Below are 27,135 nucleotides of genomic sequence, written 5' to 3' on the forward strand. Positions count from 1 at the left end.
CACGCCCACTTTTTCCCCATACACATCCAATAAAAATTTTTAAACAGCCATTTCATTCAACTTAGTTGAAAGTTTTGGAAAATAGGTGTTTAAGAATGACAACCCCCCCACCCCCACATCCCTCAGGGCAAGGGTTGTAAGTTATGCCCTGGGGGCATATAAGTTTTTTTTATAGAAAGCGTTGTTGTAGAAACTTCAAAAAAGGTTCATTCGACTGGAAATTGAGAGGGCTAGTGCCCTTTTAATAGTCGAAAGTGATTGAAGGACAACTAACCCCCTCTTTCGCCCACCATATCCCCAAACACATCCAATCAGAATTTTTAGATATCCATTTTGTTCAACGTTGTCGAAAGGTCTGGAAATTAGGTCTTTTAGGATGATAACCCCATCAGAGCCCTCAGTGCAAGGGTTTTAATTTATGCCCTGGGGGCATATAAGGTTTAAATAGAAAGCTGTTGCAGAAATTTCAAAAAGGGCTCATTTGATTGGAAATTGACATGAAAATCCAAAGTGAGTGTAGAGTAATTAACCCCCTTCTCACGCCCACCATTTTCCCAAGCACATTCAATCAAAGTTTAGATATAGCCATTTTGTTCAACGTAGTTGAAAGTTCGGGAAATTATGTATTTAAGGATGAGAAACCCCCCAGAGCCCCCAGGGCAAAGGTTGTGAACCTTATATGCCCTTGGGGCATATAACGTTTTTGTAGATAGAGTTGTCGTGAAAACTTCAAAAGGTGCTCATTCAATTGGAAATTCAGAGGGCTAGTGCCCTTTTTAATAGTCGAATGTGATTGGAGGGTAACTAACCCACCTCTCACGCCCATTATTCCCCCAAACACGTCCAATCAAAATTTTCAGATAGCCAATTTGTTCAAAGTTGCAGAAAGGTATGGAAATTAGGTCTTTGAGGGTGACAGTCCCCCCCAGCCCTCAGGGCAAGGATTGTAAGTTATGCCCTAGGGGCATATAAGGTTTTTATCGAAAGCGTTGTCGTATAAACTTCAAAAGGGATAATTTGATTGGAAATTGAAAGGGCTAGTGTATTTTTTAACAGTAGAAAGTGATGGGAGAGAGACTAACGCCCCTCTCACGCCCATCATTTCCCCAAACACATCCAATCAAAATTTTAAGATAGCCCTTTTGTTTGACGTAGTTGAGCGTTCTGGAAATTAGGTCTTAGAGGATGACAACCACCCCCACAGTCCTTAGGGTAAGGGTTGTAATTTATGCTCGGGGGGTATATAAGGTGTTTATAGAAAGCGTTGTCGTAGAAACTCAAAAAGGGCTTATTCGATTGGAAATCAAAAAGCCTAGTGTCCTTTTAAATAGTCGAAAGTGATTGGAAGGCTGGACATTTTTATAGTAAAGATCGATGTGGGTATAATGTATTATTTTTGTTGTTGTTGTTGTTGTTTAGACCAGGGCATTTCGTATCAAAAGAGATGTCGTAGGAACTTCGAAAAGGGCTTATTCGATTGAAAATAGAAAGGGCTGATGCCATTTTTAATAGTCGAAAGTGATTGGAAGGCTGGACATTTTTATAGTAAAGATCGATATGGGTATAATGTATTATTTTTGTTGTTGTTGTTGTTGTTTAGACCAGGGCACTTAGTATCAAAAGAGATATTGTAGGAACTACGAAAAGGGCTTATTCGATTGAAAATAGAAAGGGCTGATGCCATTTTTGATAGTCGAAAGTGATTGGAAGGCTGGACATTTTTATAGTAAAGATCAATGTGGGTATAATGTATTATTTTTGTTGTTGTTGTTGTTGTTTAGACCAGGGCATTTCGTATCAAAAGAGATGCAATATATATATATAATATATATTATATATATTTTTTTTCAGTAAAGTGCAAGTTATATTCTGGCCTTGGGAAGGCATAGGGGTTTTGAGCACAACTTTAAGCAAAGGGTTGTAAGTGATGCCCTGGGGGCATATAAGATATATATATATAGAAAGGGTTATCGTATAAACTTCGGAGGGAGCTCATTGGATTGGTAATCAGAAGTCTTAGTGCACTTTTGAAGATTCAGAGTTATCAGAGGGCGGATACTCCCCCCCCCCCCGACACAGGGCATAGCTTACAACCCGTTTCCTGAGGGCTGTTGGGAGGGGTTGTCATCCTCAAAGACTTAATTTCCGCATCTTTTAACTACGTTGAACAAAATGACCATCTCCAAAACTTTTATTGAATGTGTTTTGTAAAATGGTGGGCGTGGGAGGGTTGTTAGTTGCCCTCCAATAACTTTCGACTATTAAAAAGGACACTAGGCCTTTCAATTTTCAATTGAATGAGTCCTTTACGAAGTTTCTACGACAACTTCTTCGATACGAAGTGCACTGGTCTAAAAGAAAAAAACACATAAAAAAAAAATAATAATACATTGTGTCCACATCACTCTTTACTAAGGCAGCGCTATTTAACTGCCTATGATACCTTATATGCCCCCAGAAAATTATCTATAACCCTTGCCCTGAGGGCTATGGGGGTTTGTCATCCTTAAAGACATAATTTCTGGACCTTTCAATTACGTTGAACAAAATGGCTATCTCAAAATTTCAAAATTTCTATCAGATGCATTTCGGGAAAATACTAGGTGTGGAGAGGGTATTCATCCTCCGATCATTCTGAATCTTAAACAGGGCACTAGAATGTCTGATTACTATTCCAATTAGCCCCTCCGAAGTTTATACGATTACCTTATGTGCCCCCAGATCATAATTCCATACTGAAGAGTATGAGGGAGGGGGGTTGTCATCCTCAAAGACATAATTTACGGAGCTTTCAATTATGTTGAACAAAATGGCTATCTAAAAATTTTTATTGGATGTGTTTGGGAAAAAGTGCGGGCGTGGGAGGGGGGTTAGTTGCCCTCCAATTGCTTTTGACTATTAAAAATAGTCCTTACAATTTCCAATCGAATGATCCTTCTTCGAAGTTTCTTCGATAACAAATGGCCATCCCAAAATTTCTATCAGATGCATTTCGGGAAAATGCGAGGTATGGGGGGTATCCACCCTCCGATCACTCTTAATGTTAAAAAGGGCACTAGAACATCTGATTTTCAATCAAATGAGCCCATTCCAGATTTGTTTTCGATCACCCTTTCTACATATACCTTAAATATATATATATATATATATATATATATATATATATATATATATATATATATATATATATATATATATATATATATATATATATATATATATATATATATATATATATATATATATATATATATATATATATATATATATATATATATATATATATATATATATATATATATATATATATATATATATATATATATATATATATATATATATATATATATATATATATATATATATATATATATATATATATATATATATATATATACCTTAAAAACCCTTTCTATATATAACTTTTAAATCTTGCCCTGAGGGCTGTGGGGGGTTTTCATTCTTAAATACATAATTTCCGGTCCTTTCAATTATGCTGAACAAAATGGCTATCTAAAAATTTTTATTGGATGTATTTGGGGAAATGGTGGGCGTGGGAAGGGGGTTAGCTGCCCCCAATCACTTTTGCTTATAATAAAGGGCACTAGCCCTTTCAATTTTCAATCGATTGAGCTCTTTTTGAAGTTTTTACGACAACAAATGGACATTTGTGCTTTACTGAATACAAAGTACGTTTGAAATGTTTTCACCTTTCTTACTTTCATAAATAAAAAAATATTAAGACCTTAAGGAAGAAATGTCAGTATAAGTCAATTAAACTGTCAATCCAGGGTCATTTCTTTGTTTGTAATCAAACACTTCGTGGTAACGAACTGTAAGTAAGGAGCGACCCGGCTCAATGGTAACCGAAACTATTGTTTCGGTAACCGAAACAATAGATACATCAAAAGAATCAAATTTTTATTCTGATTTCAAATATATAAGTTTCATCAAGTTTAATCTTACCCATCAAAAGTTACGCGCCTGAGAAAATTTGGCTTATTTTCGAAAAAGAGGGAAAGACCCTCTAAAAGTTATAAAACTTTAATGAAATTCACGTCATCATATTCAGCGTATCAGAGAACCCTACTGTAGAGGTTTCAAGCTCCTATCTACAAAAATGTGGAATTTTGCATTTTTTGCCAGAAGAAAGATCACGGGTGTGTGTTTATTTGTTTTTGTTTTTTTTTCTTTTCCCCAGGGGTAATCGTATTGACCCAGTGGTCCTAGAATATCGTAGGAGGGCTAATTAAAACGGAAATTAAAAGTTCTAGTGCCCTTTTTAAGTGACCAAAAAAATGGAGGGCCACTAGGCCCCCTCCCACGCTCATTTTTTTCTCAAAGTCACACAATTAAAATTTTGAGATAGCCATTTGGTTCAGCATAGTCGAAAATTTAATAAATATGTCTTTTACGATGACTTAATCCCCCACAGTTCCCAGGGGAAGGGCTACAAGCTATGAACTTTGCCCATTGCTTACATATTGTATTGGTTATTGGGAAGTATACAGACATTTTCAGGAAGAATTTTTTCTGGTGGGGGGGGGGTTGGAGGAGGGGGTTACTCGGGAGAATATTTAAGTGGAGGATGTTTCTTTGGGGTAAGGGACATTTCTATGAAGGGAGCACCGGATTTCCAAGCATTATTTAAAAAACGATCAGAAATTAAATTAAAAAAAACAAGTTTTTTCAACTGAAAGTAAGAAGCAACATTAGAACTTAAAATGAAAAGAAAATATGATGTATACGAGGGGGTTATCACCCAAGTCAAAAATACACGATTTAACCTACAGTTGTTTTTAGTTCTGTAAAAAGAGCTATCTATTCTAATTAAAAGGCCTTTGTGATTAAGGGGTGTGTGAATTAAAATTTGTTTTAACTTTTAACGTAAAGAGCGTGGTATTGACTAAGGGGAGAAGCCCATCATATACGTAATAACATATACGTAATAACAAAAAAAAAAAAAAAAAAAAAACAAGCGATACGGCTCAAAAGTTTCGAAACTTTTAAAAACGGATTTTGATGTCAATAAATGTATCAAAAGAATGGGCTTATAATTCTTATTCTAAATATATGAATTTTATTAAGTTTAGTATTACTCATCAAAGGCTACGAGCCTGAGAAAATTTACCTGATTTTTTAAAGAGGGGGAAACATCCCCTAGAAGCGAAAGAATTTTAATGAAAATCACACCGTCACATTCAGCGTATCAGAAAACTCTATAACATAGGTTTCAAGCTCATATCTGCAAAAATCTGCAACTTTGTATTTTTTGGCCAGAAGAAAAATATACGAATATAGAAGTTCGTTACGAAAGTTAATTTGTAAACTACCTCAGAACCAAATTTAGAGACAGCCATTTAGCAAAAGAAGAGTAAAATTTTTATGCAAATTTTGTTTACTTATTCAAGGACGGTGAGCCAAAACAAAAGCTGCATTAACTAAAAAACGATCAGAAATTAAATAAAAAAACTAGTTTTTTAAACTGAAAGTAAGGAGCGACATTAAAACTTAAAACGAACAGAAATTATTATGTATATGAAAGGGGCTGTCCCCTCCTCAACGCCTCGCTCTTTACACTAAAGATTGACTCTGTCTCACAACTTTATTTTTTAAAACAATAAAAGACTTTAGCGTAAAGAGCGAGGCGTTGAGGAGGGGACAGCCCCTTTCATTTACGGAATAATTTCTGTTCGTTTTAAGTTTTAATGTCGCTCCTTACTTTCAGTTTAAAAAACTTGTTTTTTTTTATTTAATTTTCAGTAAAGCGCAAATTGTGTTCTGGTCTTGAGATTGCATAGGGGTTATCCGCCCTATTAATGTTAATTTTTGCTCGTTTTGAGTTTAACTCGGCTTTTTATTTTAATTGCTGTTTGTTTCGAATTTAATTTATTTATTGATAGTAATTTGTGATAGTTTTACGCTTAGAACATTATTTGACTTTATTTTTGCTTATTCTTGGCTTAATGGAGCTCTACTTTTCTTTGAAAAACTCGTCTTGTGGAAAAAGTTTTTAATATTAATCTCTGGGAAAAAATAAGGCTAATATCTTGTTTCATTTAAGTTGGATCTCATTTATTTCAGTTAACATATTAAATTAGTTTAATTTGACATATAATACAGTAATTTTAGTTAATTATTTCCTGGTTTATTAGATATTTATATGGGCTAGATAACTGAATATTGCATAAATTAGTAGAGTAAGAGGTACCATTTTGCTTGCCTGTATAGCAATTCCTATGTTATTTGCGTACGGCACGTTCCATGGTAGCTTTCCAAGGCATAGTCTACAGCCAGCGGTTATTTGGCGGTGTATAATGTCCTCAAACAGGTTTTTTTTTTCTGTTTTTGTTGTCAATTACACAATGAATGTAGGTCATGAGTTCACATACACATTCTTAAAACTATACGTGATTAAACACGTTATAGAACTATGTGCTATTTGCTTATGTCCTGTTGGTACCATTCCAAACGAGTGGAGATTCCCCGCCTGTTCATAAACATTGCAAAAAAGATAACAGTATGAACGGGGGATTCCCCGCACAAATTTGTTTCAACTCCAAGTTTTTTTCAACCAGAGTAGTTTTTTGAAAGCGTAGTGTGTACATATGTGTAGGCTTTGTTATTAAAAACTTGGAAAATACAATCAGAATTGTTTGATCGACATTTAAAAAGGGGTAATGAGATTTGCGAATTGGAATACAAATTTTTAACTAGAAATGGCTGAAAAGTGTTTTGGGGGAGATGGGGTGATTGTGTACTGCATAATACACATGTGATGTTTGGACTGTGTTGTCATTTTAAAATAGTTTAACGTTCCCTTCGTTCCCCCATTTCTGTGGGCCGGGGAGGGGGGGGGTCAATTTTTGAGGGAAAATAAAAAATACTCAGAATCGAAAATAAAGCGTGATCTGCCTCAGGGGGAAGGCTCAGAGGCCCTTCGTTCCCCCATTTCTGAGGGCAGGGGAGGGGGGAGGGTCAATTTTGGAGCGAATACCAAAAATACTCAGAATCGAACATAACGGGGATCTGCCTCACGGGGAAGGCTCAGAAGTCCTTCGGTTGCCCATGGCAGCGGGCCGGGGCGGGGGAGTCAATTTTGGAGGGAAAAAATAGAATGCTCAGAATCTAAAATAAAGGGAATCCGCCTCAAGAGGCAAGGCTCAGAGGCCCTTTATTCCCCCAATTCTGAGGGCAGGGGAGGGGGGGTCAATTTTGGAAGGAAAACCAAAAAAATACACAGAATCGAAAATAAACGGGATCTGCCTCAAGGGCAAGGCTCAGAGGCCCCTCCTTCCCCCTCAGAAAAAGTTTTAACAAGAAATGTCTGAAAAGTATTTTCTTGGGGGATGGAGCAATGACAGATTGGATGTCTCAGACTAGTGATAGTGCCGTACCGTGGTACGAATTGCTTGTGAAAAACCCAAATGAATTAGTTGAAAATAAAGTTTTAACAAGAAATGTCTGAAAAGTATTTTTTTTGGGGGGTGGGGGCGATGACAGAGTGGATGTCTTAGACTAGTTATAGTGCTGTACTATGGCAAGAATTGCTTTCGAAAACCCTGATGAATTTGTTGAAAATAAAGTTTTAACAAGAAATGTCTGAAAAGTATTTTTTTTGGGAGATGGGACGATGACAGAGTGGATGTCTTAGACTAGTGATAGTGCTCTACTGTGGTACAAATTGCTTTCGAAAAGCAATGTCTGAAAAGTATTTTTTTTGGGGGGGGGGGGCGATGACAGAGTGGATGTCTTAGGCTAGTTATAGTGCTGTACTCTGGCATGAATTGCTTTCGAAAACCCGGATGAATTAGTTGAAATAAAGTTTTAACAAGAAATGCTTTCGAAAAGCCGGATGAATTAGTTGAAATAAAGTTTTAACAAGAAAGGTCTGAAAAGTAATTTTTTTGGGGGAGTGGGGGCGATGACAGAGGGAGTGCTGTACTATGGCATGAATTGCTTTCGAAAACCCGGATGAATTAGTTGAAAATAAATTTTTAACAAGACATGTCTGAAAAGTATTTTTTTTGGGGGGGTGCGAGCGATGACAGAGTAGATGTGTTAGACTAGTTATAGTGCTGTACTCTGGCATGAATTGCTTTCGAAAACCCGGATGAATTAGTTGAAAATAAAGTTTTAACAAGAAATGTCTGAAAATTATTTTTTTGGGGGGATGAGGGCGATGACAGAGTGGATGTCTTAGACTAGTTATAGTGCTGTACTGTGGTACGAATAGCTTGTGAAAAACCCGGATGAATTAGTTGAAAATAAAGTTTTAACGGACAAGTTTTTCTGACACAATTTACAGACCAGATTTCTAAATCATATATTTTTTGATAACTTGATAGGTGATTTGAATAAAAGGAATTCAAATATTTTGTCTATGAAATAGAAGCTAACTCAATTTGCGAAAAGGTATTTCCATTTCCATAACTCTGATCTGATTGAATTGTCGCCGACAATGAGATTTAATCACTGCTAAGCCTATTATTATTGCGAAAGGGTTACCCAATTTACTTCTTAGTGTTAAATGACAGATTTCCAAATACGATCATTTTGAAAAGCAGACAAAAAATTGGATTGTTATTGCGAGAGGGTTACCCAATTTACAGCTTAGTGTTAACTCACAGATTTCCAAATACGAACATTTTGAAAAGCAGACAAACAATCAGACATTATAATCAGAATTATTTGATTAACATTTAAAAAGGGGTAATGAGATATATGATCAGTATAATACACAAGTGATGTTTGATAAGTATTGTCAATTTAAAATAGGATCTAACGTTCCCTTCGTCCCCCCCCCCCCCATTTCTGAGGGACGGGAGGGGAGGGGTCAATTTTGGAGGCCCGAAGGAGTTGTTAACTCAAGAAATTATGAAAATATTTGTAAGTAAGTAACAAACTCTTTATTGATTTCACCTCTTGGATATACAGTACAGATACTTCATTCAAGAAATTATGAAAAAATCGCAAGTTATTAACTTTTTTTTTCTCTTTATCACAAACAATTTTCACTTAGCTACATGATGTAGAAATTGAATTCAAGAAATTATTAAAAAATTCTCAGTAAGTAACAATTTCTTTCTTGAAGTCAACTCTTGGATACACAATACGGAAATTTCATTCAAGAAATGATGAAAAAATTGAAACTAAGTAGCAAATTCTTTCTTGAATTCACCTGTTGGATAAACAAAAAGACATTTCGTTCAAGAAATTATGACAAAATTCTAAGTAAGTAACAAACTCTGTATTGTTTTCACGAGTTAGATATACGATGTAGAAATTAAATTCAAGAAATTATGAAAAAAATTCTCAGTAAGTAACAATTTCTTTCTTGAAGTCAACTCTTGGATACGCAATACGGAAATTTCATTCAAGAAATTATGAAAATATTTGTAAGTAAGTAACAAACTCTTTATTGATTTCACCTCTTGGATATACAGTACAGATACTACATTCAAGAAATTATGAAAAAATCGCAAGTAAGTAACTTTTTTTCTCTTTATCACAAACAATTTTCACGTAGCTACACGATGTAGAAATTTAATTCAAGAAATTATGAAAAAATTCTCAGTAAGTAACAATTTCTTTCTTGAAGTCAACTCTTGGATAAACAATACGGAAATTTCATTCAAGAAATTATGAAAAAATTGTAAATAAGTAGCAAATTCTTACTTGAATTCAACTGTTGTATAAACAAAAAGACATTACTTTCAAGAAATTATGACAAAATTATAAGTAAGTAACAAACTCTTTATTGTTTTCACGAGTTAGATATACGATGTAGAAAATAAATTCAAGAAATTATGAAAAAATTCTCAGTCTAAGTAGCAAATTCTTTCTTGAATTCACCTGTTGAATAGACAAAAAGACGTTTCGTTCATGAAATTATGACAAAATTCTAAGTAAGTAGCAAACTCTTTATTGTTTTTATGAGTTAGAAATACGATGTAGAAATTAAATTCAAGAGATTATGAAAAAATTCTCAGTAAGTAACGGTTTCTTTTTTGAAGTCAACTCTTGGATACACAATATGGAAATTTCATTCAAGAAATTATGTAAATATTTGTAAGTAAGTAACGAACTCTTTATTGATTTCACCTCTTGGATATACAGTACAGATACTTCATTCAAGAAATTATGAAAAAATCGCTAGTAAGTAACTTTTTTTTCTCTTTATCACAAACAATTTTCACTTAGCTACACGATGTAGAAATTTAATTCAAGAAATTATGAAAAATTCTCAGTAAGTAACAATTTCTTTCTTGAAGTCAACTCTTGGATACACAATACGGAAATTTCATTCAAGAAATTATGAAAATATTTGTAAGTAAGTAACAAGCTCTTTATTGATTTCACCTCTTTAATATACAGTACAGATACTTCATTCAAGAAACGTGATTAAACACGTTTTGAAACTACATGCTTTTTGCATGCCTTTCCTTGGCACCTTTCCAAACAAACGGGGATTCCCCACTGGTTCCTACACATTGTAAAAAGTGAGCAGTACGAAAACTCCACGTTTTCAGCCAGACTGGTTTTTTAGACAACACTCATTTTTAGGGACCAATCAGAAACAGCGGAGTTTGCTCAATATACAATAGCTTGATTGTTGATTGGTTACACACCACGAGGGTGCATGCATAGTGAGAGAGACATGCATAAATGACATAGCTTTATTTCATTTTTTTAAAGGTTAATTTAGACGAGGTTACGTGCACGCACGTAACCTCTAACTAACCTCTAACTATATATATATATATATATATATATATATATATATATATATATATATATATATATATATATATATATATATATATATATATATATATATATATATATATATATATATATATATATATATATATATATATATATATATATATATATATATATATATATATATATATATATATATATATATATATATATATATATATATATATATATATATATATATATATATATATATATGTAAATTAATATTCTAACTAGACTTTGAGGAATGGGGCCCCTTGAGGAAACTATAGCCTAGCAGTGGACACAGTGTTTGCACTGGATTCGGATTTATGAATAATACATCTGGATTTTGATTGTTTTGGTGGATTGATTTGGTTTTGGATTTTCACTCTTGTCGATAAAGAGCATCGCCAAGTTTGGAAAACCATGTTTTAACCAAGATGAGCCCAGGATTGCACAAAGCCTTTGTAGATACTGGAGATCCCAGGGACTTCTTGTTGTCCAGTTCTAACCCAGCTGAAGTGCCTCATGCAGACTTAATAGGATGTGTTGGTCCCCATTCTGCACTGGTTTGGGACCCATTGCTTTTCCTGAGGTCATATTATTTAAATAATTCAAATAATATGAAAATTATAACTTGGAATGTCACAGATTAAAAAAAATATCGTATTATCTTTGCCTAGGTAAATTTGCGGTGGGGAAAATGGTTATAGACTGCTTGAATTTTGTAGGTTTAACAATCTAGTTATAACTGATACAGTATTTGGTCATAAAATAGCCCATAAGTTAACATGGCGAACCCTATTAATTATGCTCTTGTAAATACAAGACTGTCAGGATCGATATAAAATACCAGAGTGCATAGGAGTACTTTTACTGATATTAAAAGTAAAGATCATCATCTAGATAGTGCCTAGGGTTAATCTAAAGCCGAAATTCACAGTAAATACCCTTCGGGAAGTTAAGACGTTCATAGATTCCAGGATGAGAACTTGAGAGAACTTTTCCAGGAAGAGTTGAATGTTAAACTAAGAAGTTTAATGTTGGGCACTGTAGAAGATGGATGGAATAATGCAAGGGAAATAGTTTGTGAAGTAGCAGATCGTATCCTGGAGAGGAGAGTTAGAAACGCAGCATGGAATGTTAGTGAAAATACTTTGAAAATACTAGTATTTGAGAAGAGAAGGTATTTGGAAGGAGGTAATTGAGGAAGTATTTGAGCAGTAGAGAAGAGGAGGGGTTTTTAAAACAAGTATTTGAGCAATAATCATATCGAAATACGAAGAATGCAAGGAAAGTAGAGAAACCAATAATAAAATGAATTAAGGAACTGTGGAGTGGAGGTCATGGATAAAATTACTGAAGATCCAAAAGAAGTGGCTAGACGGCATAATAGTAAAATATTGCATTTGTATGTTTGAAAACTGAGAGGAAATAGTTACTCTGAACTTTGCTCAGTTAAAAACAGGACCAGGACCACGAACAGCAATAAGGAAAGAGTTAAAGAGAGATAAGCAGAAAATTTTGAGAATGTACTAAACCATGCTAAAGTAACATGAAATGATATAGAAAAGAACAAAAAGTTTGTTACACTTTGGAAGAGAAGGAAGATTGATTTTGCGAGGAAAAACTAGAGACACTACTAAAAGAATTAAAAAATAAGAAGGCCCCAGGCACTGATGAGTGGTAAATTAGTTTTTTAGATATGGTAGTTGTAAAGTTAGAGATAAATAACTGAAGATTATGATTATTATTTTTCAAAAAATGGAAGTACCTAGTTACGGTGGGAAAACTTTAATTAAACCCTTCTGTAAGACAGGTGATAAATATGAATGTGGTAATTATAAAGGCGTTAGCCTGGTTTCTCTAGGAATTTTTGACATAATACCTTAAATTAACTATTTTTTTTTCCAAGACCACACTGCCTTTCTGTGAAGAACAAATAAACGTTCAAATTGGGGATAAATCCATTTATTAGACAGTGATAACAGATACAAAAGTCTGGAAATTTCGACCACATATACAGCAGTAGTGATGAGATATACGAAAGCATTAAAATTTCTCTAGGAAGCAAATTACAAAGTATGATGATACTTTTTGGACTTAGGGAGGCTGTCGATGAAGTTTTAAGATATGAACAGTGGTTTGAGGAAGGGACGAGAACCATATTTTTGGTTCTCTTCGTCAACCAAATTTTTACTCATAGATAAATAATTTGAGAAGTGCCTGATTGATCAGACCCCTTTAGTCATAAGCTTTATAGATTATAAGCAAGCGTTTGATTCAGCCGCGGAAAAACTTTAGCAAATGTATGTATTGAATAAGTACCCTTGTATGGTATTGAATAAAAAAAGAAGTTTTTTCAACTAAAAGTAAGGAGCAATGCTATAGCTTAAAACGAAAAGAAATTATAACGTATATGAGAGGGTTTACCCCGTCCTCAACACCTCTCTCATCACACTACAGTTTTTTAGTACTTATAAAAAAAGCTTCTTATTGTTCTAACTAAATGACCCTTGCGTTTTGACTCAGGAGCCGTTTTTAAAAATTAGGACAATATTCAAACTTTAGCGTATAGAGCGAAGTGTTGAGGAGGGGGCAATTCCCCTCGTATACGTAATAATTTCTGTTCTCTTAAGTTTTAGTGGTGCTTCTTACTTTCAGTTAAAAGAAAAAACCCGTTTTTTTTATTTAATTTGTGATCGTTGTTTATTCAAACAATGCCGAGAAATCCAGCTCCACCACCATGGAACTCCCCGCTGTCCACAGAAAGATCCTGTAGAAAATTCAGTCCCGGGAAAAATCTGCCCCGGATCTACACGTAAAATTAAGTCAGAAAAGAGAAAATACGACAATTAAAGAGAATCTCGTATAGGAATTCTGGCAAGTTCCCCAAGTTAAAATTTTCCCAGAAAAATCCACCCCCCGAAACTTACATTACAAAGGAAAGTTCTCCGCATTGGGAAATCTCCCCAACAGAAAATTCACCCCCCCCACCAGAAAATGTATGCACAATTCCCAATAACAAAAACTATACGTACGAAATGGGTAAATTTTATAACTTAAAGACCTTTCCCCAAGGGCAGTGGGGGGTTCTGTTATCTCCAAAGGCATAGTTATTGAACTTTTTAACTATGTTGAACCAAATGGCTTTCTCAAAATTTTAATCGGACGATTTTGGGGTAAAAAGGGGCTGTGGGAGGGGGCTAGCTGCCCTTCAATCTTTTGGTCACTTAAAATGGTACTAAAATTTTTAATTTCCGTTCAAATGAGCCCTATCTGGATGTTCTAGGATCATTGGTTCAGTACGACCACCCTTGAAAACAAAACAAAAAAAAACCAACAGATAAACATGTATCCGTGATATTTCTTCTAGCTAAAAATACAAAATTAAAGATTTTTGCAGATTGGAGCTTGGAACCTCTAGTCTACCCTAGGGCTCTCTGATACGCTGAATCTGATGCAGTGATTTTCAGTAAAATTTTTGACTTTCAGTAGGTGTTTCCCCACTTTTCAAAAATCAGGCAAATTTTCTCAGGCTCGTAGCCTTTGATGGGTAACACTGGTATCATCATAATAAGTCAATTCTTTTGATACATCTTTTGGTATCAATTTTTTTTTTAGAATTTCGCTTACTATTAAGCTGCTTCGCTCCTTATTTACAGTTCGTTACTACAAACTGTTTGATACCAGATAAATACATTAAAGTAATTAGTGCTATGTAAGAGAATAACATTGCTACCTTTAAGGTATGTGTGACGTTAGTGGCTTGTTTCGTATTTAACCAGGAGTCAAGCAGGGTTGGGTTCTATCCCTGTTGATGTGAATCATTTCGATTGACTTTGTCCCAAGGAACACGTCAAGGGCTTAAGTAGAGCTCGAAATCAAATTGGAGAGTAAAACTCTCCTTGACCTATTGCGCTGTTGCGCTGCCTATGATTATACTGTTGATTTAAGTGTCGTATACGAAAATGATAGCAAAATGAAAATTTTTTGAATGTTTTGAGAGTTCAAGGCGCAAGAATAGGCTTGAAAATTAATAGTAAGAATACCAAGTCAATTTGGCTTAGGGGAATAAGTGAAAGTGAAGAGGTGATGTTGGATAACAAGGAGATCGATCAAGTGGATAGTTCCACTTACCTAGGCAGCATTATTCGTAAAGATAATGGATGCAGTGAAAATATCAAAAGCAGAATAGCACAGGGCCAAGGTTGTTCTTTTCACAGTTGAAAAAGTTTGGAAGAATAGGAAGGTAAGTCCTGGAACCAAGATTAGAATGTGGAACGCTGCAGCAATGACAGTGGTTAAGTAAGGTTTTGAAACGTGAGTGTTCTGAAAGATGGAAAAGGATTTATTAGGTGTTTTCGAGAACAATTGTCTACGAATTATTTGAGGTACCCGTCTGACAGACCGTATTCCAAGCAGGAAGCTACACAAAAATATGGTTCTATCCCCCTTTTTAGGGCTATAATGTAAGAAAGCTAGAGGTGACTAGGACATGTTCCACGGATGAAAGATGACAGATTGCCAAAGATCGTCCTTTTCACCGAACCAGCTAAGGCCAAAAGAAAAGCAGATCGTCTCCAAATAGGATAGGAGCAGGTCGTGAGCAAGGCTTTAAGGGAAGTTGGAAGAAGAAAAGCTGTTGTGGTGGCGTATACAAGGAGGCTTTGAATAGATTTGGATTGAGATGGAGCGTGCGTGGCTTTGTTCAGGTGGCTTGGGGATGCAGTGAGTTGTTAGTAGCGGGTTAAGTAGCAGTACAAAACAACAAATTTAGCAGCACATTCTGCAAATAAAAAGAAGTAAAATGTAAATGGTGCTTTGGTCAATTTTTTGCCTTTATGATAAAGGTAAAATTAAGGGATTAACATGAGCCAAATTACACTTTTACTAACCTTCAAGTTCTTTTGCTAGGTCTATGACTTCACAGAACTGACCAAAATATCCACTTTGGCAGTCACAGCTCTGACTTTCAGGATCACAAATTCCACCATTTTCGCAATAGTTCACATCACACCATTGTATGCATTGCGTTCCATTTTCATTGAAAGAATATGGTGGTTCACATATACAATCATAGCTTCCAACTGTGTTTTGGCAAGTAGTGTTTGTGATTTCACACGGAAAAGGATAATGGTCCTCATCGCATTCATCAATATCTGAAAATTGATTAATACTTTAATATTACCAAACGTGTTAAAATTATTGATAACAGGTGCTAAGCTGGGAATCTATTTAGAGGGATGTAGCTCATTTTGGCAGAGGTGGAATGTTTTTTTTTATTAGTTATGTGATATAATTCAAGATAAACTACTGCTTTAATTATTGATAATTTATGAACTTGGCTTAGAACTTCTGTGATAACAATTCACAACAGTGTGACTTTCTGCAATTTATGAGGAAGATCCAAACGATATATCTTAGGCTAAGCAGGATTACCACTGGCATACTTAGGCATCATGGAAACTCTTGTAAGTAAAATCAATAGAAATGTATAAAAATAAGTGATCCTAAAAAAGGTATCAAATGACAAGTGTTGGCAATGCCAGAGATAAACTATACTTAAATTATTGATAATTACTAATTACTGGCTGTATGGCCAGCCAAGGCTGCCATACACACCAAGTAGACATCAAGCACTAAGTGCGTAAAAAATTTCTAGAAATTGCAACAGAAACCAAAATTCAAGATAAATATAAAAAAATAATAATGGCAAATCACTAGCGGTGGTAATCCCATAAATAAAACACTGCTTGATTATTAATGCAAATCTTGGATTAGAAATTAAGCCGTTAAGCAAGATTGCCACTAGCACAAAGTAGACATAAGGGAATCTGCTGAACAAAGTCACTTGAAACGCCTGGAGAACAAAAATATCCGAAGAGAAATGGATTGTCATTAAAAAATGGTAAATCAATTACACTGACTCCTCATAGTTATACCACTGCTTAATTATTGAGAAATAATGGTCTTGGCTTAGAAATTAAGTGATAATGTATGACATAACAATACAAATTTTCAAATCATAATTATCCTACTAGAAAAAAATCAATAGAAATGGATACCTACTAAAGGACAGTAGTATTAAAAAAATTTCTTGTGGTGCCTCTGAAAGCATTAGATAAAAATGGCGGCTTACTGCTGCCAATTTCAATCGCTTTTTAGCCACTGAATGTCATTTCCAGTGTCTGAAGGCCATGAACCGGTATGTTTTCTGTAAGACGTAGCTCATATTGGGTGGTTTACAGTAACGGCTGCCAAAATTATGCTTGGAGGGTCAATCCCCACATATATATGAAGTCCCAGTGGTAAGGCAAAAAAAACATCCTTTGATGAGCAATCCACGGTGAGACAGAGAAGTTCTTTTGCTAGTCCCAGTTCTCAAGATCAAATGCTGTTTGCCACTAGTTGCTTTTAAGTGGTGAACGTTACCTACTCAACCCCGTCCAAAGCTAGTGGGTGGGGTCTCCGGAATGGAGGAAACAATGGTGGATACCCTGACTCAGACAATGAAGGCTACCATGAAGAATTCTACAAAGCAGAAAATAGTGATAGGTTAGCTTTTTCTAAAAAACAACATATCTGACGGGGATATCAATAGACTAGTAGATACTGGTGCTGTATTGTTTTTGGGTCTGGAGGTAACGGGCCTTTGTGGGGTTAGACTTACTCTGTTTTTTAGTCCAACCGCAATAATGATATAAATAATATCTACCAGAGACGTGAATATGTATGCAGTCAATTTCCAATTTCGAATTGTTTTCCTTGAAAAATATAATGTTTATGGTCAGATGTGTTTCAAACCTAATTCTACGAATTTTGATTATAAGCTTTCCACATATATGCTGGTAGATACGGGCAAATTCCAGCTTGTTAGCTAAAAATCAGCTCTACAAGATCCATAGCAATTGACAGCGCAATATAAAAGCAACTACTACTTCTACTACTAAAAACTCACTGCAGCACCAAGCCAACTGTGCCCAACACAGCTTCATATGGTCCTACTCCATCCCAATCTATTCAACGTCTTTTTCTTTCCAGAATCCCAGGAAGGTTCCATTTTCTTTAAATCTTTCATTACGACATCCTTCCACTACAACCGGGGACGAACTGCTTTTCGTTTGGCTCTAGACGGTTGGCGGAAAAAATCAATTTTTCGTAATATGTCATCCTTCATCCACAGAACTTGCTCTAGCCATCTGAACCTATCTCTCATTATAGCCTTAGAAAGTGGGATTGAGCCGCACTCCTTGAGAATCATATGTGATGAGACCTTGTTTGAAACATGACTTATGTGCAGTCAGAGATCTGGCCAGTGCACCTTCTCCCTCTTCAAAATCTACACTAATTTTCGCGTGTCTGGTCATCCCTTACTCCCTCAAACCTTTTAACCAAAATAGTTGCGAATACTTTGGGAACCATATCCATGAATACTATCCCTCGGCAGTTGCGTCTGTCACAGTTGTCGCTCTTTTAAAATACTGGGATCAATAATAACACCTTCTAATCAGACGGGAAGGACTTCTTCTCCCATATCAGACTGGAAAGTGGTTGAGAAACTAAGTCTCTATTTATTGCTAAATTTTGGTTCATAATTGAGATAAAAAAATATATGAACCAAAATTTAGCAATAAATAGAGATACTGGAGATATTTCATTAAGCCCAATTTACGACAGTTTAATCTTGAAGGACTCAATCAATATTTTCACCCGGTATAACTTAAAAGAACCTATTTGCATATCTAATGAAAACCGAAATTGTAGACCAGCTAAAACTATTGCAAGACAAAAGATCCTTGCCCAATCATCTTGGTAAATTCATTTTCATTGATTCCTGCCTGGTTTTTATTCAGTGTCTGTTCTGTCTTTGTAAAGTAAACTTCGAAAGGTTAGACTTTCGTTTTTTTGTTTTTTTTTGTTTTTTTTTCTCTCTTTGTCTTCTTTTTTGTTTAGCATGGAGGACGACTTGGTGGAGGTCCTTGTCGAAATATTTGCTTATATTTTGTTCATCTTCATGGTTCGCCACTGGCTGACAAAATCCTCGTTTTTTCAACCTTTTTGATTTTATTTTTCATTTTGTTAGTTTCTCTCCTCTCTGAGTTTCATTTGTCCTGGATTTTTTATCTTGTCTGTCGCTTTGCTTACTTCTAAGGTTCATGTGAGTTCATCTAGTGAGTTTATCGTGAGTTTGTTGACCTACAGACCTAGAATTTGTTTGCCGATAGACAGACATTACATGAGGAGATGAATGTGAATAGAAACAGTAGTAAAGCCCAATAAGCCTTTTTAAGGGAATATATGCCATTACCCCATAAGCTTTTTCACGGGAGCCATGGGCATTCGTCCAGAAGTTTTTGGACGCTCCCTATGGTGCTACTCTTTTCTTCTTTACAGACCGTCCAACGGTCTACAGAGAAGGTGTTTTAATAGCCCCTCAAAGTCGTAAGGTTTTCTGGGGGCCCTATGATGCTACTCTTTTCTTCTTTAGTAGTTTGAGAGTGGAGAGAGCAGGTGTTTTAATAGCCCCTCCAAGTCGTACCGCTTTCAGGGGAGTACCATAGGTACTACCCTCTGCTAGTTCAAGGGTGAAGATAGCTTTTAAAAGATTTAAATATTTTTGCAGAATCTCAATGTGAACCAACCCAACGTTTGTGCTTCATAAACATTTTATAACGCAGTGTGGATTTGTTTTTGACTATTTTGATTGCTTTGGCGTGCAGTTTTCTGTTTAATAAAAGTTCAACTGTTGAAAAGTTTTCCCCTAATGTGACATTTTACGCAATTCAGAGGCTTATTCAGGTTGTATTGCTGGTTGTTTTCATATAACAGGTGTTTGAATTTCTTGTGTGGAGCATCAAAAATCCCAACGAATATTACTTAAAAAGAACATTAAACAGAATATCATGGACATAACAAAAATAAAGCACGTTTTAGAACTAGAAAAAAAGTTGAACAAGCATAGCTTAAAGACAAGACAATCGAAGGCAACAAAAGACAGTCGAAAAATTTAATAAGACAATAAAAAAATTCCACCTAAAGATTCCAAAATTGCCATTGAACAAATTCCCATCCAATTCTCCTAAATAAAATTATTATCAAGAAATAAAAATAGAAGTAATTTCTTTTCCAACATAGGCTAATATAGAAATACAACCTTTATCTTGTGAATTTTTTTAGTATATAGTAAAATAACAAATTTAAGGGTTACACTAGCTAGTTACACTAGCTGTGTAACTGGATGCTTGTCTGGTTATTTTGCGATTACCTCTGGGAATGTTTTTCAATGCTAGAAAAAAATAACGCAAAGAAACATGAGAAAAAGCGAGAAGAGATTCTTTACACCAGCACTTAAAGCTTATAATAGCAGCACCATTTTATTACAGTAATGTATGGTAGCTGCATTAAAATCTAGTGAAACATATATAACTATTTTTTTTTATTTTTTTTTTAACTATAGATCTTTTTTGACATTTTTTGTGGGACTTGTGTTCCTAGCTTTCTATTTATGATTTAAGTAGTTATTAAATCTCTAGTTGTCAACTTTTCTCAATTAGAAAACAAGTCCAGATGTAGTACCAATTCAAAATCGTTTCATATTTTGGCGTTTGTTTTCACTTCCTGTTTTACTTTTTATAGCAAAAAACCTCTGTATCGTCAATCTCTGTATGTATGCAGCGTTGCCAACCGATGGTAAAAAATAACTAGATTTTACTGATTTTTTGGTTGATTTTCTTCAATAATCTAGTGAGTTATGTGCTAATTTAGTGATTTTTGGGTATAGGCAATATAATAAATCACTAGAACTGTTGACAAATCACTAGGGGTGGCAGCCCTGTATGCATGATTGCAGCAATTACCTTCACAAATTTCATAATTCTCCAGTACCCGCTCGGCTCGAAACCCTGTAGAACACTGGCAAGAATAAGCCCCAGGATTTATTCCTGAAAGGCACTGCAGAGGATACACACAGGAATTTAGTCCAAAAGTTTCACAGCCGTCACTCTCTGAAAATAAAATGAGATATAAAGATAAACTTTATTATTAAAGCTATGATAATTAAAGTCTGTTTGTGGCGTGTCTTCGTGGTAATGCTAATAGCCTAGTCAGAAATTACTGTGAGAATGTTTTGAAGCGAAATATGTGGTCTAAGCTAAAGACGATGAAATATAACTGATATAGGGAAAAGAATAGGTGCTATATTTTGGAAAATTTCGCCATTATCCCTGATTTGTGCTAAATTTATAGATTTTGAAATCGTAATCGCAATTTCAAAAGTTTAGCATACTAACGAGATAACTTGTTAAAAACAGTAGGCTAAGCTCTTGCAACTACGATCATGATTTAAAAACCTAGCATAATTCAGGGTTAACAGCGAAATCGTATCATAATTTTTGCTTTCTTTGGGTCTCTTAAAGCTTACCCGCGGGTGTAGGCGTTTGCCCACCTACCCCTACCCCACGAAAAATACCCACGCAGAAAATGCCCCCCCCCGCGCTGAAAATACCCCCGCTGAAAATACTCCCCACTGAAAATACCCTCCCATATAGAATAACTCCTTGGAAAATCCCCCCCCCCAGCAGCTGGTTGGTTTCCAAACACTTTGGCTTAAAAAATGACTAAAACTCTCAATTTTTGATCGAACGAGCATCCTCCAAATTTTCTACGACCACGAGGCGGAGGTGGGGATGAGGAAGGGACAGTACCCCTCCTATAAGGAATAAATTCTGCTCCTTTGGGATTTAATGTTGCTCTTTACTTTCATAATAACAACATAGACAAGAATCATACCCAGAAATAAAGAGGGATCAAATATCAATTTCACATTTCTTATGTGTTTATAGAGTTTTTTTGTCCCCCTCCCACGGAGAAAATAACCCACAAACAAAAGTCCTGAAGACGGCCATTGGGATTGCACATCAATTTCTACCTCCATCCTTCTCTTGTCTTTTTCTTAGAGCTAATTCTGTATTTATCTGATGGCTCCATGCGGGTTGGGATGTCTCGGTATTAAAATCCACCCTTTGAGGCATCTCCCTCCCTCCCAAACTAGCCAAAATATTTTTAAGGTCTACACAAATTTCACTGTCTAAGGTAAATTTTCTGCTGTTTTACAGTTCCAAACATTTGCATATAAGGACTTTAAACCTCTACACTGAAGTTCTCTGATTGTTTTATAGTTAGGAAAGGAATGAGATACCTCAAAGGGTACATTTTAATACCAAAACATCCCAACTCTCAATGATTCTTCAGATACATACAGAATTAGTTCGAAAGGAGAGACGATGGGAGAGTGGAGGTAGAAATTGATATAAAATCCACAAGACCGTATCCAGGACTTATATTTGGGGGTTCATTTTTTGGTAGGGGGGGGACAAAAGAACTTTAAAAATATCAAAATGTTAAATTGATATTTAATCTCTCTAGACTTCTGGGAGTATTTTTGGTCTATGCTATCTTTTTCTATGGATCATCTTGACAGGATTTTACATCATGACTTTAAAAAACCAACAATGTTTAACATGTGAAGATTCTAACTTGTGTCTTATCCAATGATATTGCCTCATATTTATAGAAAACTGAAAAACTGAGTACGGTAGTTCAGTTTCACGAGGGTTCAGATACAGGAGGTTTCAATTGCACGAGAGTTCAGTTAAACGAGGGCTCAGTTGCACGGTGGTTCAGTTACACGGGGTTTTGTTACAAGAGGATTCAATTACATGGGGGTTAAGTTAAATGGGGTTTCAGCTAAATGGGGTTGAGTTGAACGGGGGCTGAGTTGCGCGAGGGTTGAGTTGCACGGGGTTCAGTTGCAAGGTGGTTTAGCTGCACGTGAGTACAGTTGTATGGGGGTTCGGTTGCACGGGGGTTCAGTTGTACCGGTAGAAATCTTCCCCCCCCCCTCCCGAAAAATTTGTGCATACTTCCCAATAACAAATGCTATACGTAATCAATACGCGAATTTTGTAACTTAAAGACCTTTTCCCAGGGGCTGTGTGAGGATCATGATATCCCCAAGGGCATAGTTATTCGGCCAACAAAATGGATTTCTCAAAACTTTAATCGGACGATTTTGAGAAAAAAGGGACGTGGAAGGGGGCCTAGTTGTCCTTCAATTATTTCGGCCACTCAAAAAGGGCACTAGAACTTTTAATTTTCGTTCGAATGAGCCCTCTCACGATACTCCAGGACCAATGGGTCGATACAATCACCCCTGGGAAAAACATACAAAAAAAAAACCAACAAATAAACACGCATCCGTGATTTTTTTTCTGGAAGAAAATGCAAAATTCCAAATTTCTTTTAGATAGGTGCTTGAAACTTGTACAATATGGTTCTGATACCTTGAATCTGATGGTGTTATTTTCAGTAAGATTTTATGACTTTAAGGGGGTGTTTCCTCCTTTTTTCAAAAGTCAGGCAAATTTTCTTAGGCTCGTAACATTTGATGGGTAACATTAAACTAATTGAAACTTGTATATTTGAAATAAGCATAAAAACTCCTTCTTTTGATATATCTATTGGTATCAAAATTCCGTTTTTTAAAGTTTCGGTTACTATTGAGCCGGGTTGCTTCTTACTTACAGTTCCTTACCACGAACTGTTTGAAAAGATTTCCCTATCGAGACCGATTTTAGGACTTGGGTTCCAATTGTTGGTGGCAGTGGTAAAAGTTACCTCAGGAGAGTGCTGGGCTAAATCAAAATACACTATTTACATTCATGTTTTCAAAAGAGCGTATCTACAGCATTTCAGTAACGACCAAAGGTATTAATTTGAGCTTTCTGTTAATATTGAATTAAAACAAAAGACATTATGCGCATCCAAGTTGTTAAAGGGTCGACTTGTAATATGAGGAAGGGCTAAGGGCATTAAGTTTAAATTTCCGGGGAACGGTAAAGGTAAGTTGAAGTAAATCAGAAGATATCTTGTACTTCCACGTTCCCATAATGCCACATCTGCAATATCCGGAACTGCTAAGGGGATTCATCTTAGATGTTCAGGGAATGTAGAAATGAATGAATATGCACTATATATAGCCAGGTTGTCAAAAGACCGCGTCAGAAATATGTCAGTTACGGCTAATTATTCGTCTTTTATTAATGCTCGTCTTTGTTCAATTTAGCTCTTTACTTTTTCTTGAATTTTTTTTCCACGTTGACTTTTATTATAATTTTAGAGTTTTAGTTACTATTACCACGATTCGCTTCTTACTTAGAGTTTGTGAAAATAATTGTTTTTTTTTGTTTATTTTGATTGAAGACTAATGCAGTCGAGTGACTTACCGTTATTAAAGTCAAGTGTATTTTTCACAATCTTCAAATTTTTCAGATAACAGGAAGTACTCTCTGCTGCATCAATACATGAAGATGATATTGAAATATCTGTGCTTTCAACAGCCTCTTTGCTGTAAACAACTAGATTGCTGGAGACAACCTCCTCTGTTAAGGGATTAGGTATAACCAGGTAGGATTTATCACTCAACAGACTTGTGAAATAATTGACTTTTGGTGTAGTAGTGCTGATGCTTAAAAGTTGCCAGTTGAGCCCTGTTGCTGCTTTGAGCTGAAATAAAGGTACATGATTTGTATATCTACTGCTGTTACTACTACTACTACTGCTACTACTACTACTACTAATACTACTGCTACTATTACTACTACTACTACTAACAACTCACTATACTATCAGACAACATGAGGCCAAAAAAGCTGCGCGCGCTCCTCCTCAATCCAATCTATTTAAAGCTTTAGTCTTTACACCTTCCCAAGACACCCTAGTTGGCTTTCATTCCTTTTTTACGACCCTCTCCATCCCTTTCTGGGACGACTTGCTTTTCGTTTGGCCCTAGATGGTGGGTCGAAAAGGACAATCTTTTGCAACCTGTCATCCTCAATATACGAAGTGTATCCTAGCCACGCCAACCGTCCTTTAATTATAGCCCTAGAAAGTGGGATACAGTCACATTTTCCGCACAGCTTACTGTCTGAAATACGGTCAGTTAGACGGGTATCCACAATTCCATTCATCAAATAACGGTGTCAGTTGGTTGGCACCGATTTCTGTAATCGACTAAAGAAAGACGCTCGTTTATTATTTTAAATTTACGTAGGGGATGGACTTAATGGTCAATATGCAGGCCACAAGACCCACTTACATCTGTGGCCTGAAAATGGGCTGAGCCTGTCCGAAAAAAAACCGTCATAATGTAAGTTAAAACTTTGGACAGTACGAGGGACTCCACAAATCATACTTTGACTTCATTCAACTCTGCTATTCCGCTCAAAGATTATGAAAAAGTAATGAGGGACGAAGCTTTAGTTCTTCTCTAAAAAAGAACAACCAAACATAATTTGGTCTTATTACAAAAATTTTAAAGTAAAGTCTAAAAAGTGAAGTGTAAATAGTTTTTCGTATTGTTGTATCCTTTTTTTCGATTCTTATTTAACAATGGATCAAAGCTAAAAGACCCACTGTTCTCAACAAGGCTAAAAAAATATACTTGTGTGCTACTGTTAAAACTAGCTCGTGTCTTAATCAATTAACTAGACTTAACTATTTATAGCTATTAAATTAAAAAACTTTTTCCACAAAACAAGTTTTTCAAAGAAAAGTAAAGAGCTCCATTAAGCAAAAAATGAGGAAAAATAAAATCAAATAATCTACCAAATGTGAAACTACCCCAAATCAGCATCGATAAATAAATGAAACCCAAAACGAACAGAAATTACAATAATTAACCGAATCAAACTCAAAACGAGCAGAAATTAACATAAGTTGGTCACTAAACCCCTATGCTTTCCCATGGCCAGAACAAAATTTGCACTTTACTTAAAAAATATAAATGTTTTTACTTTTATAACTTAAAAAAATATATAATATTAACATTTTGATTACTAAATATCAGTATATCTATATTAAAATTTCAATGCATGTTCATTTTTATTTTTCAGTAAATTGCAAATTTTGTTCTGGCCTTGGGAAGGCATAGGGGTTTTCTGACCAACTTATGTTAATTTCTGCTCGTTTTGAGTTTGACTCTGCTAATTATTGTAATTTCTATTCGTTTTGGGTTTCATTTATTTATCGATGCTGATTTGGGGTAGTTCTATCTCAAAATTTTTATTTGATGTGTTTGGGGGAATGATAGGTGCGGGGGGGGGGCTAGTTGCCCTCCAAATCACTTTCGACTATCAAAAAGGGCACTAGTCCTTTGAATTTCCAATCGAATGAGCTTTTTTGAAGTTTCTACGACAACACCTTCTTTAAAAACCTTATATGCCCCCAGGGTATAACTTAAAACCTTTGACCTGAGGGCTGTAGGGGAGTATCCACCTCAAAAATATATTTTCTAAATGGAAATCAATTACGCTGAACAACATGACTATATAAAAATTTTGATTGGATGTGTTTGGGGAAATGAGGGGCATGGGGGGGCTAGTTGCCCTCCAATAACTATCGACTATTAAAAAGGGCACTAGCCCATTGAATTTCCAATCGAATGAGCCTTTTTTTGAAGTTTCTACGACAATACCTTCTATAAAAACCTTATATGACCCAGGGCATAACTTAAAACCCTTGCCCTGAGGGTTGTGGAGGAGTGTCCTCCTCAAAAACATATTTTCTATTTGGAAATCAACTACGCTGAACAAAATGACTATCTCAAAATTTTGATTGGCTGGGTTTGGGGGAATGAGGGGCGTGGGGGGAGGGGTAATTGCCCTCTTAAACTTAAACCCAAGTTAAGTCTAGTTTTGATTGGATGTGTTTAGGGGAATGATGGGTGTGGGGGGGCTAGTTGCCCTCCAATCACTTTTGACTATCAAAAAGGCCACTAGAACTCTCAATTTCCAATCCAATCCATATGAAGTGCCCAGCTCTAAAGGAAAAAAAAAATACATATTACGTTGTGCCAACATTGTTCTTATAAACCCCCAGGGCAAAACTTAAAACCCTTTCCCCAAGGGTTCTGCGGGAGTGTCCTCTTCAAAAAATATTTTCTATCTTGAATTTCAACTACGATGAACAAAATGACTATCTCAAAATACTGATTGGATGTGTTTGGGGGAATGATGGGCGTGCGGGGGGGCTAGTTGCCCTCCAATCATTTTCGATTAAGAAAAAGGGCACTATCCCTTATAATTTCCAATCGAACGAGCCTTTTTTGAAGTTTCTACCACAACACCTTCAATAAAAACCTTGTATCTCCCCAGGGCATAAATTAAAACTCTTGCCCTCAGGATTGTGGGGGAGTGTCCTCCTCAAAAACATATTTTCTATCTGGAAATCAACTACGTTGAACAAAATGGCTATCTCAAAATTTTGATTGTATGTGTTTGGGAGAGTGATGGGCGTGGGGGGGGGGGGCTAGTTGCCCTCCAATCACTT

The 27,135-nt window shown here is 35.7% G+C and overlaps 1 protein-coding gene across 1 annotated transcript in view; it reads right to left on the reverse strand.

Moving 5' to 3' along the window:
- The window catches only part of LOC148939225 (uncharacterized), a 329,493-nt gene that overhangs the window by 39,663 nt on the left and 262,695 nt on the right, over positions 1 to 27,135 (reverse strand). The window contains exons 16-18 of the mRNA XM_089106790.1: positions 24,033 to 24,312; positions 20,607 to 20,753; positions 15,645 to 15,908 (exon numbers count right to left, since the gene is read on the reverse strand). Of these exons, the coding sequence (XP_088962916.1) occupies positions 15,645 to 15,908; positions 20,607 to 20,753; positions 24,033 to 24,312 (691 nt within the window). The remainder of the gene's footprint in view (positions 1 to 15,644; positions 15,909 to 20,606; positions 20,754 to 24,032; positions 24,313 to 27,135) is intronic.

Source organism: Artemia sp. Qi Xiang Cuo, chromosome 21 (assembly GCF_049724085.1).
Source record: "Artemia sp. Qi Xiang Cuo chromosome 21, ASM4972408v1, whole genome shotgun sequence".
Classification (NCBI taxonomy): Eukaryota; Metazoa; Arthropoda; class Branchiopoda; order Anostraca; family Artemiidae; genus Artemia; species Artemia sp. Qi Xiang Cuo.